Here is a 13,590-nt window from a genome sequence, read left to right as displayed (position 1 = left end):
GACACTTGTGGACACTGGACACTTGGATTGTGTGAGGCCCACTGAATATCACAGCGCTATGTCACAGGCTCGATGGCACAGGTGTGAAAAAAGTGACTACAGGATAAGGCTGGTTTCACATTCGCGCTTTTTAAGCGCACGCACGGCCGGGGGTAGCTCCGCCCCCGAGCCGGCTCTCTGCCCGGCGTGCCCGCCCCTTCCTTGTAGCGCCGCCTCCTAGCGCACAGCGGCGCCTGCGATCGGCGCACCCTATCTTTAGCATAGGGTGCGCAGATCGTGCGCAGGCCGTGCGCTAGTTGCGCTTTGACCTGCGCTGCGCACTTTTGACGGTGCGCCGTGCGCGCCAAAATCAAACTTTTCGGATTTTGGCGCGCACGGCGCACCGTCAAAAGTGCGCAGCGCAGGTCAAAGCGCAACTAGCGCACGGCCTGCGCACGATCTGCGCACCCTATGCTAAAGATAGGGTGCGCCGATCGCAGGCGCCGCTGTGCGCTAGGAGGCGGCGCTACAAGGAAGGGGCGGGCACGCCGGGCAGAGAGCCGGCTCGGGGGCGGAGCTACCCCCGGCCATGCGTGCGCTTAAAAAGCGCGAATGTGAAACCAGCCTAAGGGAGATTTTGAATTTCTGCAGACACTTGTGGACACTGGACACTTGGATTGTGTGAGGCCCACTGAATATCACAGCGCTATGTCACAGGCTCAATGCAGCAGGTGTGACAAAAGTGACTACAGGATAAGGGAGATTTTGAATTTTTGAATTTCTGCAGACACTGGACACTTTTGGATTGTTTGAGGCCCAATGAATATCAGAGCGCTATGTCACAGGCTGGATGCAGCAGGTGTGAAAAAAGTGACTACAGGATAAGGGAGATTTTGAATTTCTGCAGACACTGGACACTTGGATTGTGTGAGGCCCAATGAATATCACAGCGCTATGTCACAGGCTCGATGCAGCAGGTGTGAAAAAAGTGACTACAGGATAAGGGAGATTTTGAATTTCTGCAGACACTTGTGGACACTGGACACTTGGATTGTGTGAGGCCCACTGAATATCACAGCGCTATGTCACAGGCTCGATGGCACAGGTGTGAAAAAAGTGAATTGTAGAATTGGGCAGAATAGGAATCTCTCTAGAGTGTAGGTCTGTAAGAACGGAACAAGTCCTCCACAGTGACACACAGATAGCTTCACTGTGGCTGTGATAACAGCCGTTACACGGTACTGTGTGAGGAGCGTACACCGCTGTATGGTGTGAATAAATGCACGCTCAGTACCTTAGCAGGACAAAAAAAAAATTGGGATTGCTTTTAAAAAAGCAGTTTGCAGAGCAGTGGGTAAACAGCAATTCAGCTGTCAGGAAGCCTTAGAAGGCAGCCTAACAACCAACACCGCTGATCCACCACAATATAGCCTCCCCTTGCACTGCACACACAGTGACTGGTGTGTTGCACAGGCAAAATCGCTAGCAGCAGAAGCAGTTTTTTTGTCTTCTTCCCTGCCTAACGCTCTCCCTACAGAATCAGCAACCTCTCCCTATGCTAAGATCGGCAGAAGTAAGATGGCGGTCGGCGTGCACGCCCTTTTATAACCCCTGTGACGCTCACCAAAGCAAGCCAATCACTTGCATGCCCTTCTGAAAGATGGTGGCGACCCCTGCCTATGTCATCACGTTGCCCACAGTGTCCATGGATCCTGATTGTTTAGCGCTCTTTTTCAGCCAAACTTTTGAAACGCGACTTTGGCGCGTAAGTCGCCGACCTCGTGGCCGACCTCATCCTAGGGTCGGGTTTCGTTTCATGAAACCCGACTTTTGAAATTGTTCGACCCGTTTCGCTCAACTCTAATAATAGTGTAAAGTCCTTACTGGAGTTGCAACAACAATGATATAATAAAATTCATTGAATAAACTCTTAAAGGGAATCTGTCACCACATTTTTGGCCTATAAGATGCGGCCAACGCCATCAGGGGCTTATCTTGAGCATTCTGTAATTCTGTAGATAAGCCCCCGCTGTAACCTGAAAGATCAGAAAAACGAGTTAGATTATACTCACCCGGGGTTTCGGCTCGGTCCGATGGGTGTCGCGGTCCGGCGCCTCCCATCTTCATACAATGACGCCCTCCTTACATCTGCTGCGGCTACTGCGCAGGCGCCAGACCTCTCTGACCTTTCCCGGCACCTGCGCACTGCAGTACATTACTCTGCCCTCAACAGGGCAGATAAAGTATGCCTGCACAAGAGCCGCGGCAGAATTAAGGAGGAGGACGTCATCTCTAGAAGATGGGAGGCGCCGGATCGGACCGCGACACCCACCGCCCCCCCGATGAGTATGTTCTAACTTGTTTTTCTTCTCTTTCCGGTAACATCGGGGGCTTATCTACAGCATTACAGAATGCTGTAGATAAGCCCAAGATAGCGGAGGCCACAACTTATAGGCCGAAAATGGGGTGACAGATTCCTTTGGTATCCTGCTGCTTTGAAATCTGAATTATTCATGCAAATTATTTGGGGGGTTTTATTAGAAATGTTTTTTGTCTGTTTTTCTATGTTAGCAGAAGTTGTATCAATTTCTTGGAGCCTATTTCTCCTATGATCTGGCTATCACAGATGACTGACATTGCTGCTGGGACAGGGTCTTGCAAATCTTTTTGCTTAACTCAACAAATTACCCAAATAAGGACGTTTTAACTATTGAATTAAAATATTAGAGATTATTTCTTTATCGTACAAAAAAAAACAAAGCTTACTACCATCAAATGGTGTAGAAAGGGAACATAAAAAGAGGAATACTATAGAAGTCTATAGTAAGGGGTTCAGTCTATTCCTCCAAACCCTAACCTTTGGATATCTGTAATAATAACAATTTACAGTATGTACATTAGGTCCAATTCATATGTCTTCAGCTATAGCAATGAATGCTGAAACACACTGCAGAGTAGGTTATGTTCTAAAGCAAAGGAATCACACAGATAAAAGCAGTCAGCTGCCACAATTCAGTTGTTATCCTTCATCCACTGCTGGATCCACTGTAAAATCTGTTCCAGGTTTTGCTCCAGGTCTTCTGGTGTGTTACTGGAAAGCTGGTGAACTATGTCCTGTCGATACGACTCCACAGCCTCTTCATATATGGTTTGGAAAATCTCACATTGAACGTTTTCTTGCAGTTTCTTCTGCTTGTATCCCCTGAAAAAAAATAAATAAAAAAAATGTCAAACACCAAATTCAGAGAGGGAAGCATTCTTCTAGTTGCTTGTAGTGATGAGCGAATGTGTTTGGATAATGTCTTTTGGAAGTGCATTGAGCAGCAAGGTGGTGTGCTGGTAAAAGGGAAAAAAAAAAACAAAAAAAAACAAAACTCTTTTAAATCTTTTTCCCGAGCGAGTGTGAACGAGCTGAGTGTGACTGGAGTGTAAGTGCGAACTGTGGTAAGTGTGTGACTTGAAATTCAGTGACTTTAGATTCAGGGAGTTTCCAAGGGAGGTCTTACTGAATTGCTGTTATATTAATACTTTTTTAAATTTATTTTTGCTTATCTTATTGTCTGGTGCAATCCCCATTAGGATGTGCTCCACTATTGCCAATGCCATCCAGTGCACGTCTTGCCGCATGTATGAAATCCTTGACCAGCCGGTCGAGGGTGCATACTGCTGTGCGAGATGTGAGCACGTTGTGCATTTGGAAGCCCAGATACTGGATCTAAATGTGCAGCTGGCAACACTGAGATCCATAGACAATATGGAAAGGAGTCTTCTGCTCACTGAGCAGACGCTCAATGGGATAGATGAGGGGGGGGATGCTAGGTTGGAGCTGCAGGACAATGAAGCAGCTAGCTGGGTGACAGTTAGAAGGCGGGGTAGAGGGAAGAGCACCATGGAGGCTAGTCCTGATCTGGCACACCCCAATAAGTTTGCTAAGTTGGCAGATGAGGGGAGTGTTAGTGCAGGAGTAGCACTGCTGCAGCAAGGCATGTCCTCTGAAAGCAGGAGGAGTGTCTGCTCCAGTAAGGGGGGAAATAGGAGAGCAGGGCAGGCCAGACAGGTTCTGGTAGTGGGAGACTCAATTATTAGGGGAACAGATAGGGCAATCTGTCACAAAGAAAGGGATCGTCGAACGGTGTGCTGCCTACCTGGCGCTCGAGTCCGACACATCGCTGATCGGGTTGACAGATTACTGGGAGGGGCTGGAGAGGATCCAGCGGTCATGGTGCACAGTGGAAGACAGTGCAGATAGAGACCTGGGCACAAATAATGACATTGGGGGTGGAGGTGGCATGGGGGGGTGAGGTTAGAACAGTTAATAATTTAAGAAAGAATAGAGGTACAGAGAGATACATAAAGTGCATGTATACTAATGCCAGAAGCCTCGCCAACAAGATGGAGGAATTGGAACATAATTATGACATGGTGGGGATATCTGAGACATGGCTGGATGAGAGCCATGACTGGGCGGTTAATTTACAGGGCTATAGTCTGTTCAGAAATGACCGTACAAATAAGCGAGGGGGAGGCGTGTGTAAAATCATCCTTAAAACCCATCCTTCGTGATAATATACATGAATCTAATGAAAATGTAGAGTCCCTGTGGGTAGAGATAAGGGGAGGGGGGAAAAATAATAAATTACTGATAGGGGTTTGTTATAAATCTCCAAAAATAATGGAAGCTACAGAGAATATCCTCATAAAGCAAATAGATGAAGCAGCGACTCAAGGAGAAGTCATTATTATGGGGGACTTCAACTACCCTGAAATACATTGGGGAACCGAAACCTGCAGTTCCAGCAAAGGTAATAGGTTTCTGACAACGATGAGAGACAATTACCTTGCACAACTGGTTCAGGACCCAACAAGAGGGGGGCACTGCTAGACCTAACATTAACCAACAGGCCAGACCGCATATCAAATGTAAGGGTTGAGGGTCACTTGGGTAATAGTGATCACAAATTAATAAGCTTTCATGTATCCTTTAATAAGATGTGTAGTAGAGGGGTTACAAGGACACTAAACTTCAGGAAGGCAAATTTCCAACGGATGAGAGATGATCTTGGTGCAATTAACTGGGACGATATCCTGAGACATAAAAATACACAAAGAAAATGGGAGACGTTTATTAGCATCCTGAATAGGACCTGTGAAAAAGATATACCGTATGGGAATAAACGTGCGAGAAATAGGAGGAAACCACTATGGCTAAATAGAGCTGTAAGGGGCGCAATAAGAGATAAAAATAAAGCATTTAGAGAATTAAAGCAAGTAGGTAGTGATGAGGCATTAAATAAATACAGAAGATTAAATAAATTCTGTAAAAAGCAAATCAAGACAGCAAAGATTGAGACAGAGAGACTCATTGCCAGAGAAAGTAAAAATAATCCCAAAATATTCTTTAACTACATAAATAGTAAGAAGCTAAAAAATGATAGTGTTGGTCCCCTTAAAAATAGTCTGGGTGAAATGGTGGAGGAGGATGAGGAAAAAGCCAATATGCTAAATGACTTTTTTTCAACAGTATTTACACAAGAAAATCCCATGACGGATAACATGATCAGGGATAAAAATTCTCCATTAAATGTCACCTGCTTAACCCAGCAGGAAGTACGGCGGCGTCTACAAATCACTAAAATTGACAAATCCCCGGGCCCGGATGGGATACACCCCCGAGTACTGCAGGAATTAAGCACAGTCATAGATAGACCACTATTTTTAATCTTTAAAGATTCCATAATAACAGGGTCTGTACCACAGGACTGGCGTATAGCAAATGTGGTGCCAATATTCAAAAAGGGGACAAAAACTGAACTTGGAAATTATAGGCCAGTAAGTTTAACCTCAACTGTGGGTAAAATCCTGGAGGGTTTTCTAAGAGATACTATACTGGAGTATCTGAAGAAGAATAACCTCATGACCCAATATCAACATGGGTTTACAAGGGACCGTTCCTGTCAGACTAATCTGATAAGCTTTTATGAAGAGGTAAGTTCCGGACTGGTCCAAGGGAATGCAGTGGACGTGGTGTACATGGACTTTTCAAAAGCTTTTGATACGGTGCCACACAAAAGAATGATACATAAAATGAGAACAATGGGGATAGGGGAAAATATGTGTAGGTGGGTTAAGAGCTGGCTCAGGGATAGGAAACAAAGGGTGGTTATTAATGGAGCACACTCGGACTGGGTCACGGTTAGCAGTGGGGTACCACAGGGGTCAGTTTTGGGCCCGCTTCTTTTTAACATATTTATTAATGACCTTGTAGGGGGCATAGAGAGTAGAATTTCAATATTTGCAGATGACACTAAACTCTGCAGGGTAATTAATACAGAGGAGGACAATTTTATATTACAGGAGGATTTATGTAAACTAGAAGCTTGGGCTGATAAATGGCAAATGAGCTTTAATGGGGATAAATGTAAGGTCATGCACTTGGGTAGAACGAACAAGTTGTATAATTATGTGCTTAATTGTAAAACACTGGGCAAAACAGTCTCTGAAAAAGACCTGGGTGTATGGGTGGATGACAAACTCACATTTAGTGGCCAGAGTCAAGCAGCTGCTGCAAAGGCAAATAAAATAATGGGATGCATTAAAAGAGGCATAGATGCTCATGAGAACATAATTTTACCTCTATATACAGTGCCTACAAGTAGTATTCAACCCCCTGCAGATTTAGCAGGTTTGATAAGATGCAAATAAGTTAGAGCCTTCAAACTTCACACAAGAGCAGGATTTATTAACAGATGCATAAATCTTACAAACCAAAAAGTTATGTTGCTCAGTTAAATTTTAATAAATTTTAAACATGGGTGTGGGTCAATTATTATTCAACCCCTAGGTTTAATATTTTGTGGAATAACCCTTGTTTGCAATTACAGCTAATAATCGTCTTTTATAAGACCTGATCAGGCCGGCACAGGTCTCTGGAGTTATCTTGGCCCACTCCTCCATGCAGATCTTCTCCAAGTTATCTAGGTTCTTTGGGTGTCTCATGTGGACTTTAATCTTTAGCTCCTTCCACAAGTTTTCAATTGGGTTAAGGTCAGGAGACTGACTAGGCCACTCCAACACCTTGATTTTTTGCCTCTTGAACCAGGCCTTGATTTTCTTGGCTGTGTGCTTTGGGTCGTTGTCTTGTTGAAAGATGAAATGACGACCCATCTTAAGATCCTTGATGGAGGAGCGGAGGTTCTTGGCCAAAATCTCCAGGTAGGCCGTGCTATCCATCTTCCCATGGATGCGGACCAGATGGCCAGGCCCCTTGGCTGAGAAACAGCCCCACAGCATGATGCTGCCACCACCATGCTTGACTGTAGGGATGGTATTCTTGGGGTCGTATGCAGTGCCATCCAGTCTCCAAACGTCACGTGTGTGGTTGGCACCAAAGATCTCGATCTTGGTCTCATCAGACCAGAGAACCTTGAACCAGTCTGTCTCAGAGTCCTCCAAGTGATCATGAGCAAACTGTAGACGAGCCTTGACATGACGCTTTGAAAGTAAAGGTACCTTACGGGCTCGTCTGGAACGGAGACCATTGCAGTGGAGTACGTTACTTATGGTATTGACTGAAACCAATGTCCCCACTGCCATGAGATCTTCCCGGAGCTCCTTCCTTGTTGTCCTTGGGTTAGCCTTGACTCTTCGGACAAGCCTGGCCTCGGCACGGGAGGAAACTTTCAAAGGCTGTCCAGGCCGTGGAAGGCTAACAGTAGTTCCATAAGCCTTCCACTTCCGGATGATGCTCCCAACAGTGGAGACAGGTAGGCCCAACTCCTTGGAAAGGGTTTTGTACCCCTTGCCAGCCTTGTGACCCTCCACGATCTTGTCTCTGATGGCCTTGGAATGCTCCTTTGTCTTTCCCATGTTGACCATGTATGAGTGCTGTTCACAAGTTTGGGGAGGGTCTTAAATAGTCAGAAAAGGCTGGAAAAAGAGATAATTAATCCAAACATGTGAAGCTCATTGTTCTTTGTGCCTGAAATACTTCTTAATACTTTAGGGGAACCAAACAGAATTCTGGTGGTTTGAGGGGTTGAATAATAAATGACCCTCTGAATAAACTTTTCACAATTTAAAAAAAAAATTAAACAAAGAAATAACATTCTTTTTTGCTGCAGTGCATTTCACACTTCCAGGCTGATCTACAGTCCAAATGTCACAATGCCAAGTTAATTCCGAATGTGTAAACCTGCTAAATCTGCAGGGGGTTGAATACTACTTGTAGGCACTGTAAGTCACTAGTGCGACCACACTTAGAATACTGTGTACAGTTCTGGTCTCCGGTGTATAAGAAAGACATAGCTGAACTGGAGCGGGTGCAGAGAAGAGCGACCAAGGTTATTAGGGAACTAGGGGGTCTGCAATACCAAGACAGGTTATTACACTTGGGGTTATTTAGTTTGGAGAATCGAAGGCTTAGGGGTGATCTTATTACAATGTATAAATATATGTGGGGACAATACAAAGACCTTTCTAATGATCTTTTTACTCTTAGACCTGTGACGGGGACAAGGGGGCATCCTCTACGTCTGGAGGAAAGAAGGTTTAAGCATACTCACAGACGCGGATTCTTTACTGTAAGAGCAGTGAGACTATGGAACTCTCTGCCATATGATGTTGTAATGAGTGATTCACTACTAAAATTTAAGAAGGGACTGGATGCCTTTCTTGAAAAGTATAATATTACAGGGTATATACACTAGTCTCCTTAATATTGCGTTGATCCAGGGAGCTAGTCTGATTGCCGTATGTGGAGTCGGGAAGGAATTTTTTTCCCCAATGTGAAGCTTACTGTTGCCACATGGGTTTTTTTTGCCTTCCTCTGGATCAACATGTTAGGGCAAGTTAGGATAGGATATGGGTTGAACTAGATGGACTTAAAGTCTCCCTTCAACCTTAATAACTATGTTACTATGTTAACCGAGCATGCTCGGGTGTACTCAGATAATCTTGGGTGTGCTCGGATAGTACGTCAGAGTCCCTGCGGCTGCATTATTTGCAGTGGTTAGACAGCCTCAACACGTGGGAATTCCCTAACAGACGCAAATCATGCAGCCGCAGAGATGCAAATATAATATATGAACACGCCCAGATACTCGGATAACACCAGAGCGTGCTCAGATAAGACGTTATCCTAGCAGGGTCACTCAGCACTAGTTGCTTGCATTGGTATGAATTTTCTTCCAATATCAAACTGGGAATAAACAGGTTTTCCAGCCAGATGAAAAGCACTTGGTCCAATGTTATAATATGGGGTAGTGCAGATCAGTGATTAACCCCTTTCTGCCATATGACGTAATATTCCGTCCATGTGCCCTGGGACTTAATTCCCAGGGATGGGATAGTACGTCACAGTGATCAGCGGCGCTCACAGAATGAGCGCCACTGATTGCGGCCGGGTGTCAGCTGATTATCACAGCTGACACCCGGCACTATGTGTCAGGGGCGGTCACGGACCGCCCCCGACACGTTAACCCCTTGCATACCGCGATCAAACACGATCGCAGTGTATCGGGGGTTAAAGGGAAGCATTGGCAGGGAGGGGGCTCCCTCCGAGCTTCCCTGAGCCCCCCCGCAGCAGCGCAATGTGCAGCGCTGCTGCGGGGGGCTCCTTCCCTGCAAAGCGCAGGCACGAGGAAGCCTTGTGCAGTGCCTGTGACAGATTGCTGATAAAGTGTAAAAATAATTTTTATAAAAATCGCTAAATAAATTAAAAAAAAAATAATTCCCTAATAAATTCATTTTTTGAAAATAAGAAAAACAAAATAATAAAAGTGCACATATTTGGTATCGCCGCGTCCGTAACGACCCGCCCTATGAAACTGTTCCATTAGTTAACCCCTTTAGCAAACCTCTTAAAAAATAAAAAACGAAGCAAAAAAATGCTTTATTATCATACCGCCGAACAAAAAGTGCAATAACGCGCGATCAAAAAGACGCATATAAATATCCATGGTACCGCTGAAAACATCATCCTGTCCCGCAAAAAACGACCCACCACACAGCGTCATCAGCAAAAAAATAAAAAAAAGTTAGCTCGCAGAATAAAGCGATGCAAAAATTATTTCTTATATAAATTTGTTTTCATTGCATAAAAGCGCCAAAACATAAAAAAAAAGACCTAAATGAGGTATCGCCGTAACCGTACTGACCCGAAGAATAAAACCGCTTTATCAATTTAAATGCACCCCCCAAAAGAAATTCATGAAACGCTGGTTTTTGTTCATTCTGCGTCCCAAAAATCGTAATAAAAAGCAAATCAAAAGATGTCACGTGCCCGAAAATGGTACCAATAAAAGCGTCAACTCGTCCCGCAAAAATTAAGACCTCACATGACTCAGTGGGTCAAAATATGGAAAAAATTACAGCTCTCAATATGTGGTGATGCATAAACTATTTTTACAATAAAAAGCGTCTTTTAGCGTGTGACAGCTGCTAAACATAAAAACCCGTCATAAATAGTAAATCAAACCCCCCGTTATCACCCCCTTAGTTAGGGAAAAATAATTAAAAAAAATGTATTTATTTCCTTTTTCCCATTAGGGTTAGGGCTAGAGTTAGGCCTGAGATTAGGGTTAGGGGTGTGTTGGGGTTAGGGTTGGAGTTAGAATTGGGGGGGTTTCCACTGTTCAGGCACATCAGGTGCTCTCCAAACGCAACATGGTGTCTGATCTCAATTCCAGCCAATTCTGCGTTGAAAAAGTCAAATGGTGCTCCTTCCCTTCCAAGCTTTGCCATGCGCCCAAACAGTGTTTTATCCCCACATATGGGGTATCAGCCTTCTCAGGACAAATTGCAAAACAACTTTTGGGGTCCAATTTCTCCTGTTACCCTTGGGAAAATAAAAAAATTGGTGACTAAAAGATCATGTTTGTGGGTAAAAATAAGATTTTTTATTTTCACGCCCGGGCGTTATAAACTTCTGTGAAGCGCTGGGGGGTTCAAAGTGCTCACCACACATCTAGATAAGTTCCTTGGGGGTCTAGTTTCCAAAATGGTGTCATTTGTGGGGGGTTTCCACTGTTTTGGTACATCAGGGGCTTTCCAAACGCGACATGGTGTCCGATCTCAATTCTAGCCAAACAAGTCAAATGGCGCTGCTTCCCTTCTGAGGTCTGCCATGCGCCCAAATAGTGGTTTACCCCCACATGTGGGGTATCAGCGTACCCAGGACAAATTGCACAATAACTTTTAGGGTCCTGTTACTCTTGGGAAAATAAAAATTGGGGGTGAAAAGATCATTTTTGTGGAAAAAATATGATGTTTTAATTGTACCGCTGTACATTATAAACTTCTGTGAAGTCCTTGTTGGTTCAAAGTTCTCACCACATATCTAGATAAGTTCCTTGGGGGATCTAGTTTCCACTGTTTAGGTACATGAGGGGCTCTCCAAACAAAACATGGCGTCCGATCTGAATTCCAGCCAATTTTGCATTGAAAAAGTCAAACGGCGCTCCTTCCCTTCTGAGCTCTGCCATGCGCCGAAACAGTGGTTCCCCCCACATATCAGGCATCAGCGTACTCAGGACAAATTGCACAATAACTTTTGCAGTCCAATTTCTCCTTTTACCCTTGGTAAAATAAAAAAAATTGAACTTGAAGTATTTTTTTTGTGAAAAAAAGTTTAATGTTCATTTTTTTTAAATATTCAAAAAATTCCTGTGAAGCAGGGAAGCCGGGAAGATGGCCGTCGGTCCGGGGACGGCGCATGCGCAGGTTGAGATCTCGTCCCGAGATCTCGGGAGACGAGATTCAAATTTCCGCATTGAGATCTCGTCCCCCGAGATCTCGGGACGAGATCTGAACCTGCGCATGCGCCGTCCCCGGACCGGCGTCCATGTTCCCGGAGGCCACTGCAACATGGCAGCAGCCAGCAACGGATGTGCAGGGGCCTCCGAGCTTCAAGGAAATGCCGGCGGAGCCGCCGCCCCTGCACCGGAGCACAGCCCGCCGCCACCCTCACCCCACAGAGCCCACCTGCCCCAGCCCAGCTGCCCCAGTCCTGCACAGCTGCCCCAGCACAGCCCACCTGCCCCAGCCCAGCACAGCCCAGCTGCCCCAGCACAACCCACCGCCACCGCACCAGCCTGGATCACTGAATGACCACTCCTCCACCTGTGCCGCATCCCTTCCCAGGTATGCTGAATTCGGACTGTAAGATGGACCCCATTTGACATTATTATTTTTTCCCCTATTTTCTTCCCTATTTTCCTTCTGAAAATTGGGGTGCGTCTTATGGTCCGGTGCGTCTTATAGTCCAAAAAATACGGTAAGCTTTTTGTGTGCCGTATCTGTGATTTAAGGGCATAAAAATTCAAAGTTGGAAAATGGCAAAGTTTTCAAAATTTTCACCAAATTTCTGTTTTTTTTTTTCACAAATAAATGCAAGTTATTTGAATGAAATTTTACCACTAACATGAAGTACAATATGTCATGAGAAAACAATGTCAGAATCACTGGGATCCATGGAAGCGTTTCAGAGTTATTACCTTATAAAGGGACAGTGGTCAGAATTGTAAAAATTGGCCCGGTCATGAACGTGCAAACCACCCTTGGGGGTTAAGGGGTTAATTTCTCATAATAATTTGGCATGTTGTGAGTGGCTCAGATATTCAGACCATGGGTGCGTGTGAAACATTGGGCTGCACTCGGATGTCATCTGAGTGCCGTCCGATGTAGGCTCACAGAGAGAATGGAGAAATTAAGTTATCCATCTTTCCCACACCTGTGATACGATTCTCTCGTGTGATACTGTAAATAGTGGGCCAGATTCTCTCGCATGAGAGAATATACAGCACTGTGAGCCTACCCCAAACTGTCAACTGGGACTGCTAATGCTGAGAACTGATTACCGTATATATTCGCGTATAAGCAGAGATTTTCAGCCCTTTTTTGGGGCTGAAAGTCCCCCCCCCCTCAGCTTATACGCGAGTCATATACCAGGGGGTGGGCGAGGGAGGGGGAGCAGGGGTGTCAGACCACACCCCTCCTGGCACATCTCTGCAGCCCCTGCTTTTCCCTCTGTCATCTTCTTCCTGCATTCAGCCATCACATGGTACCGCTCATTAAACTCATGAATATGTGCATATACATGAGTTTAATGAGTGGTACCATGTGCCCGCTGAACGCAGGAAAAAGACGACAGAGGGAGAAGCAGGGGCTGCAGAGAAGACCGTGCGCCAGGAGGGGGCAGAGCAATATTCACCTGTCCCCGTTCCATTGCCGTGCACCGCTCTATCTCCGGGTCCTCCTGCTGTGACTTTCAGCAGAGGGCGCGATGACGTAGTCAGTGCGCGCCCTCTGCTGAACGTCACTGCAGAGACCCGGGAGACAGAGCGGTGGATGGCGATGGAATGGGGACTGGTAAACATCGCCAGTGCCGGGGACTCAGGACACCGGTACCTGGCCCCCAGCGATGGAGAGGTGAGTATGTCTTTTTTTTTTTTTTTTAATTGCAGCAGCAGCAAATAAGGGGTATTTATGGAGCATCTTCTTGGGCCAGCATTAACCCTTGTGCAGCAGCATATTATGGGGGGTATTTATGGAGCATCTTATGGGACAGCATATTATGGGGGGTATTTATGGAGCATCTTCTTGGGCCAGCATTAA

General features: G+C 45.4%; 1 protein-coding gene across 1 annotated transcript in view; it reads right to left on the bottom strand.

Moving 5' to 3' along the window:
* Positions 1–2,694: 2,694 nt before the first annotated feature.
* AK6 (adenylate kinase 6) overlaps positions 2,695–13,590 on the bottom strand; it is a 52,062-nt gene continuing 41,166 nt past the window's right edge. Inside the window, exon 5 of the mRNA XM_073584024.1 lies at positions 2,695–3,181. Coding sequence (XP_073440125.1) covers positions 2,992–3,181 — 190 coding nt within the window. The 3' untranslated portion in view covers positions 2,695–2,991. The remainder of the gene's footprint in view (positions 3,182–13,590) is intronic.

The sequence above is a fragment of the Dendrobates tinctorius genome, unplaced genomic scaffold (genome assembly GCF_039654945.1).
Source record: "Dendrobates tinctorius isolate UK_male_01 unplaced genomic scaffold, ASM3965494v1 ptg000083l, whole genome shotgun sequence".
In the NCBI taxonomy this organism is placed as follows: domain Eukaryota; kingdom Metazoa; phylum Chordata; class Amphibia; order Anura; family Dendrobatidae; genus Dendrobates; species Dendrobates tinctorius.
The sequence above is the reverse complement of the archived record's forward strand: the minus strand, read 5'-3'. Positions and strand labels throughout refer to the sequence as shown.